Source organism: Dermacentor silvarum, chromosome 10, assembly GCF_013339745.2.
Source record: "Dermacentor silvarum isolate Dsil-2018 chromosome 10, BIME_Dsil_1.4, whole genome shotgun sequence".
NCBI lineage: Eukaryota > Metazoa > Arthropoda > Arachnida > Ixodida > Ixodidae > Dermacentor > Dermacentor silvarum.
The window spans coordinates 8,484,638-8,492,546 of record NC_051163.1 but is presented as its reverse complement, the minus strand read 5'-3'; the positions used below and the strand labels follow the sequence as shown (position 1 = coordinate 8,492,546).

The 7,909-nt window shown below is 44.1% G+C and overlaps 1 protein-coding gene across 2 annotated transcripts in view; it reads left to right on the top strand.

The window, feature by feature from the left end:
* The first annotated feature begins 47 nt into the window (after positions 1 to 47).
* Positions 48 to 7,909, top strand: part of LOC119466087 (protein FAM110A) — a 35,128-nt gene continuing 27,266 nt past the window's right edge. The window contains exons 1-2 of one of the 2 annotated variants that reach the window (XM_037726579.2): positions 48 to 395; positions 3,662 to 3,867. In XM_037726579.2, the coding sequence (XP_037582507.1) occupies positions 3,723 to 3,867 (145 nt within the window). In that variant the 5' untranslated portion in view covers positions 48 to 395; positions 3,662 to 3,722. Of the gene's footprint in view, positions 396 to 420; positions 1,104 to 3,661; positions 3,868 to 7,909 lie in introns of those variants that run through there. The other variant, XM_049657622.1, reaches the window with a different exon arrangement.

Genomic DNA, 7,909 nt, shown 5'->3' with positions numbered 1-7,909 from the left:
GAGATTGTGTCGGCGGCCCGTTTCTTCTCGGAGGTCACGCAACAGCTCTAGAAGTTTTTTTTTAATCCGCTAGATGTCCATTGCTTCGCCGGAAACGGCTGTGTCACGTCTCACTTCCGTCCCATGGCGGAGCGAGCGGAGGGCGAGGAGTGAGCGAGCGATCTGTCAGAGGGAGTCGCGATGAGTTGTTGCAGGCTGCTACAGCAGTGAGCGTTTAGTTTGGCAGTACTCGAGAAGTTGTTGCTCGCTAGGGCTTCAGCCTGTATATTTCTCCACCTACGTGGGAGCAGCGAACTCTTCAGATGCGAAGTTTTACAGTGGAACAAGCCGGGTGTAGCTGCCTTGAGTGATGGATTTGATGCCTCCGTGCTCGGGACATCACCGGTCACGTCAGGGTAAGATGCAACAGCCGCCCTTCCACGTTACATCCGTTCGCTGGCAAGCTGTGGATTCTCGCGCTCGCTCGCAGTGTGTTGTTCAGTTGCGGAGTAGTAGTTTGGCTTTGCCGACGTTGCAGTCTCATCGACCATGCACGACCAGTGCAGGAACGAGCCGTGGTGGCCGTGCGCTAAATCGATTTCAGACAGCTGTAGCTCGTCGTGTAGCCGTCCATCCTTCGCCATGCTCAGCTGCCGCCTCCTCCCGTAGCCTTCGCGCGTCGTATTTCCTTTAGAGAATTGTTGGCTCAGCTGATGACTGCGCGATGCTAGCTTGGCGTACGGCCAGAATGTGTACTCGCCGTCATTTCCCCAACGCCCGCATCTGTCCAAACAGCGGTTGCACGATGCCTCAACGCTGTGGCTTCGACGTCGGCTTTTGCCCCCATCCCTGCCTGTAAACAGAAGCCACTGACTCTCTAATCGTGGGATTCACTTTCCGTAAAGAGGAAACAAGCGCGATAACGCTCAAACGGAGTTCACGACTGCCCCTCTTCTCAAGGGAAAGCTGTCGCAGATAGTGGCGCGGAGATTCTCGAAGATAGCGACTTCAAGGGATGTTCTGTGTGCTGCGCGCTACTCTACATGCGTCCTATCGCCTGTAGGGGTAGCTTCTCTTCTTGGGCTTCTGTCTGCCTTCAAGCATGTGAAAAATAAATTCTTCAGGTATTGTGTGCAGCCCCCGCTGCCGTTAGAAACAATTGTTACTTTGCATTCTTAATTGCTGAGCTGCTGCTCTAATTTCCTGGGGCTCCCAGTTGCACACTGGTCACATCTTGCACGCGTACTTGCTACCTTTTCACAGCCAAACGATGCATCGAGGGGACCCTTTCGCTACACTTGTTGCGATGTGGCGTCTTGTATTTCCAGCATTTATAGGTTTTTAGCAGCAGAAATGCGCTTCTAAAAGAGCCCGAATTTAAATGTCAGTACTAAAGCGCAGTGAGGAGAGAAGGCTGGAAAAAAAGTGAAAAAAATACTCCTTACAGGCTTATAGTCCTATGCAGCAACTTTAGCATGTAGTGTGAATGTACCAAACGCGATTGAAATTTGGTTTAATAATGTTTCACAGTCCGAGGTAATTTCTTGCGCTCTCCTTTTTGCATTTACAATTACAAAAACTGGGAATTACTGATAAAATGTGCAAAACATAGTTAATTTCTTTAAACCTGTATGCGTTTCCTTTGTAGATTATTTTCTCTATAATCACACGTGAATATTTCTTGCATTGCTGTTAGTAATTGTATTGATAATTGCAGGTTAGCTTTGCACTGTCAACTAGATTGGTTGATGGAAATTCAATGATTCATCATTTCATTGCAGTTAAGTTGGATGAGTGTAATTTAGCCAAATTGACATTTAGGGAACAGAGGCACTGTGTCTTGTTCAAGGGCATCATTTATTTGTTTGCTCTATGACATATTTATTTTTTGTTTGCCTCAACAATTAAATTGCATCACGTGATAAAAGCTCAAGTACTATCGACCAAAAAAGTTTACGGACCAAGGGATCTGACAAAAGCTGTATGTCTCCGCAGCCTCAAAACGCAGCCTGGTATTCCCATTTCCAGCCTCTACTGGTATATGCGAACAACATTGTGATGTACTGGCTACATTTAAAGGCTGCTTGGATATTTAGCGTTTTCTGAAATCCCGTGGTCCGTAAACTTTTTTTGGTCGATAGTACATGTAGTTGCAGGGCGAAAGATGCATCAAGCTTCGAGTTGTTCATCTGGCATAGGTTCTGCCTTCACGTGGTACACATTAAAAGAATCCCAGGTAGTCAAAATCCGATTCTGCTTCATAATCAGATCGTGTTTTGGCACTTAAAACCAGATAACTTTTCTTTTTTTTTTTTCTGCGCTCACATGAATGGCAGATGATAGCCTCTAAGATATGTGGGCTGCAACTTGTGGCTGCAAAGAGAGTGTATGCAAGACTGCTTTCACATTAAAAGACATAACATTTCATTGCTCAAGAGCTTTAAGAGAGTGGGTGAATATTTGAAATTTCGAATACGAATTGAATAGTTATCGCTATTTGATTCAAGAATTAAACTTATTCGATCCTCAGGGTAGAAAGACCGGTGCAAGTGGGGATTGTTTCAAATGATGCTGCAGGAGAGCAGCAGTTGTTTCTCAGAGGCACCGGTTTCAGAGCCAACAAATGAGGCACATCTGCTCGATGATTTCCAGTCGTTCAGTAAGAATGCCTCTCATTTAGGCAGCTACAAATGTGTTTAGATTTAAGCCCAAAGTGAGCTATTACTTTCCAGTCTCACTATGTTTGCATCCTTTTAAAGCAATGCGTATTGCTTTGCCTTACACTAATCTCTTTCAACAAACACAACTTTCTGCATGCATCTGGTGAGGCACAGTTCCCTTGTTCCATTACTGTAATACGATGGTGCACCACATAAGTGAGAGCCATTGGTCAATTACCAGCTTCTCATAACTTAACTAGATGTCCAGTTGTGAGCGGTGTTATATGCATGTATAAAATGTAAGTAAGGCCCTTTTTAAGCAAACACACTGCATAGATATTTTATATTTCACTGCTTAGAAATTGTAAAATATTCTGCATATCATTGAATATTAGAAGGTTATCTTTCTGGAATATCCATACTTGATTCAGCAATTTCACTATTCAAACACCCTTAATAAAATATTTATGCTTATGGGCAGCTTGCACATTTTCACATTAAATTTTGACAAAAGTGTTGCAGAACAGTGATGTCAGTGGCATTGCTATGTTGCAGAGAAAGTCATCGTCTGGGCTGCCTACACCTTCCCATGGCCGAATGGGTCAGGCATACATTTACATTGCAGGACTCAATTGATGGGGTTCAGCGCGGTGTGACGACCTGAAAACGTTTTGCTTGCCACGGAATCACATTACACACAGTGTGCAATTAAACCTGGCTGGTATCAGCCACGCCAAATTGCCTCTGTTTGCTGGTGCCTCATATAATGTGTAAATGGGATCAAGGGCTCTGTGATGGCCAAAAGCTTTAGAACCACTGTCACACATGGCTACTAGGTCCTGCCTTGAAGCCACAGCATTCTTTGGACTGCAGGAGGCCGTCCATCCGAAATGTGCAGCAGCCTTGAAAACTAGAACTACTTCATCAATTTTGACATGCTTTTTATTGCGAACGGTTACAAATAACTAGCATGAATCTCGTTTAGCATCTTCCTGTACCTTCTGTTCCTCTATCAATCACAGGACCCAGGGACCTTCCTTGGCTGGCAGGGCGGCAGCGGGCGCGTGTGCGTCGTGGTCAGTGATGGCAGCCTCGGTGCATGCCTGCTGCCCAACACCGCTGCAGCCACGCGAGCGGCGACTCTCTGCCCAAGCTGAGCTTGGTACTGGGGCACACCCACGACCGCCTAGGCCACGCAGCCATGCAGCAGCTGAGCAGCAGACTCCTGGTGAGCAATTGAGACTGGTCGCACACTAGTGCCTTTGAAGTAGTACTGACAGGAAATTGCTGACTTTTCATTTTTTGATTTAAATGAAGATCCTCTACTCAAAGCCTTGCAAAGAGTATCGGCAATCCTCAGGGCACCCTAAACACTTTACTATAATATGTTTTCTACTGACCAGTTTGTTTCATTTCCCAGCAGAAGTATGTGTTGTGATGAGGGAAGTGGTCACATGGTAGCAGAATATTGTGACATTTTAGCACTTGCTCCGGCTCGCTTGGTGCTATCTGCTACTGGTTGCACAGCCTGATGGCTATGCGAGCTGAAGTGAGTGCCAAAACAGCGTGATGTTCTGCTCCCACGTGACGACCACTTTCCATGTCATGACACATGCACCTTCTGGGAATCAAAACTGAAATTTGTTCATGGTAACTGAGGCACACAAACTCAGTTATTTGTCACAGGAAATTCAAAATAGCAAGCAAAATTAGAGTTACCTCAGGCTGGAATACTCAGTGGCTCTGGATGCCACATGTCACTCTCCCATGATGTAATACCGTGGCGTACAATAGCATCACGGCATTGATGTTTCGTAGCAGAAGTAGGCACTCCATGGTTTCCAAGCCTGCTCAGCTTGTTCACAGCGTCACTACCCCTTCCACGATCGGGTGGCACACAGTCCGATTTCAGCGGTTACAACAGCTTCAGCGAGGTGGACATTGGCACGTCCTGTGCTTGGCATGTTGATGCGCTATCGGGCCAACTTTTGGCTCACAGTTGGTAATCACTGACTATCGGACAAAATGCTGTGCAGTAATAAGCTTGTAATGGCTCATTCTCAGGCTGACAGCATCAGCAAAAGAAATGATTAAAGGAAAATAAAGTTAACACCTTGAAACTCTTCTAGCCTTATCGCTGAGAAAAAAATACGACAGTGAAATCTATGGTGTCTCACACTGCACTGCCAATGTCATGCTGCTCAGATTTTAATAACGATGTACCAATTAGTTTGTGAATGAATAGTCGTAAAGAGGTTGAGAAAGTGGAGTGTGGATTTCATTTGCTATTTTTGCCACTTTGTAACTGAATTTCTCTGATGAGCTAAGAAATTAGAAAATTTGAAAACAATCCAGCTGTCTAGGCTAGCTTAGCACTTCCTTCCAGCATCCATTTGCACTTCTAGTTGCAAAATACTCCTTCAGATGTAAACACACTAGTACTTTAAAAAAATGGGCATGCAAAGGCTGTAGCAGTAAACTATAATTGTGCTTTACAGATGAACATTTGCTAGTGGTAGCTTCATAGGAGTCTTTTGTCGATATACTGCTAATCATGGGAATGTACTGTGCAGTAGGGATTGAGAAGTAACAAGCAAATAATATTCGTGCCAATGGCTCATTGTCCTGCAGCCAAACATGGTGCTACAGACTTGAGGTGGGAGGCCACATTCAAAAGTCAATTTTCTTGCACAAGATGAATTTTTTTTTTTTTTTCACTTTTGCAAGATGTTGCAAAAGAAATTACCTTTCTGTCATCATTAGTTTGGGAGTTACAGCAAGTTTCCCAACCCATACCCCCGTATTGTGAAACCGAAACCACATTGCATTGGTTCCAAAAATCGGTACTATTTCTTTTATAGAAATATTTAAAATATTTTTTTGTTTTATGTTGTCGACGAGCAGCCACACAAACAAAAAAGACTCTAGTGCCTCTCAGGGGGGCCCCAGCTATGAACCTGGTGCATTTTAGGCATCTATGTGCTTCCGACATCTTTCAGATAGTTTGAAACATTTGTTTACATTTTTCTTAAAACAAGATTTTGCTCCACCTCATGTTACGCAAAATTTGATAACTTTTTTCTGAATGAATATATTGAAAATAAATTTTTCACGCTCATTCTTCGTGTAGAGATGTGTGCAGCAAACTAGGACAAAGGAAATTGATGCAGTATTTCTGAATTTACAGGATACTTTGCAAGTAAATTTGGTCCAAATGGGCAATTTTTTCGCATTGCTCAGTTTTTCAAACATTACTTCCTTAATATATACCACATTATATTTATCCTAGTTCATTGCATTGGTTTCACACTTAGCTACATAAATGCCAAAGCTTTACTCAGTTCAGCAATTCATTAGTTACTTATCATTGCTGGCGTGGTGGTGGGTGGGTAAACTTTATTGATTCACGACAGAATCATGTGAGGGGGGGAGGGGAGAAAGGGAAGCAGGACGACGATGGGCCCTCAGGCCGCTCTAGATGGCCGGGCACATTTGTGCTTCGGCGACCCCTCTGGCCCAGCCCACTGTCCGAAGCTGTAAGTCCGGTTGCTAGCTGCGCAGAGCAGCCTCCCATCGCTCCTGGTGTTCTGACCCTCGCCACGGGGGCTTGGGCTTGTTCGGGCAATTTAGAAAGATGTGGGCAAAGTCAGCTCTGGTGCTAGGACACAAGTGGCAGTGAGGAGAGGTTCCCCGTGTGTAATAATCGACAGAATGAAAGGGGTCGTAACTGTGGCTGTTTGAAGTCTTCGCCACAAAGCCTGGTCACTTCTGGGAGTGACTAGCACTTTTTAACCAATTTTATGACAAAAACTAGCTGCCAAATAATAAAATGAACAATTTTTGTCATTTTAGATAGTTCAGTAAGTTGAATAGGACATGCTTAGTCAGGAAAGAAAATGTAGATTGTGGCTTCCGATTTAAAAAAAAAAAAAAGAAGTTTTTTTTTTTTTTTTTCGTGTGGCCTCCCACCTTAATTATCTGCCATGACGACCACATTCAGTGAGAGCAGAAAGCGAAGCCACTTGTGGCATTAGATATAGGCGCATATTAAAGGACCTCAGGTGGCCAAAGTTAATCCAGGCCCTCTAACCCCACAGCATTGCTCATAGGCAAAAGAACATGCTACATGTGTAGTAAGCTTTGGAAGTAAACAAGTAAATGCTGCGATTGCATTGTAGTGCTTTGCAAGTGGCCGTTGAAACTGTCTGAAGGAGTAGCCCATAACAGCATAATTGAGTGTGAATATTAATGCCATTCATCTTTCCGACCAAGTTTCCTGTGACGACTGTGATCCGGCGCAGTTCTTTGTACTTGCAAGAGGAACATTCTTGATACCATGTAGCTGTTGAATAGTGATGTGCTTTCAGTCAGTGTATGCTGTTACTTGTCAGGATGCCAGTTCAGATTAGGAAAGTATGGAAGCAAGAGTGAACATTAATTGCAGGCTCTGTTTTTTGGAAGTAACAACATTCACCCTTTTTTCTTCAGTAGTCTCACCATCTGTTGTTGCTGCTCATTGGCTGGTACCACAACGAGGGTTCCAAAGTGGATGGGTGTAGAGCAAAAAAAAAAAAAAAAATAGAAAGGGACTCTTTAATGAATCTTAGAGATGTTTGCCTGATGGCATGCCGAGCATGCTACTCCAAATGGGAATGATAGAAGCATAGTGACATACACACACAGCACTTTACGCACACCATACACAAAACACACCGCAACATGCAAGCTAGTTAAAGTATCCGATTGAGACCAGTGTCCCTCAGAAGGGATTGTCAACGGGGCAAGTTGGTGAGCTGTCATAGCAAAAAAATGTGCAAACTGGCTGGAGACACACAGAAAGGACAACAACCATGTGTCGTCGTCGTCCTTATGCCCCTATCCTGTTCGCACTATTTTTCACTATGGGTGTAGAGGTTCATCTTTGTTGGTAAGAGCTCCAGATTGGGCCAGTCAGCGCATTAAACCCATTTATTGGGCAGTTTATTTGTGAAAAAAAATGTCAAGTTTGAAAAAGTGGAGGACAGGGGAAATGTGAGGGAACGGCGCTTCAACCTTCAGAGCATACGAGACATTGGTCGGTGTGACTGCTGTGACATTATTTTACATCTGAACACAGTTGTCACTTGAGATGAGTGTGCTCAAGCTGTGGCATTTTCAAAGGTGATACTACTCAATGACTTTAAACATTGCAAGTGGACAGTCGGGATACACAATTTCTCACAGAAAAGCACCCTTGTGCATTGGTGTTGACAGTGAGTACGTTTTTAGCC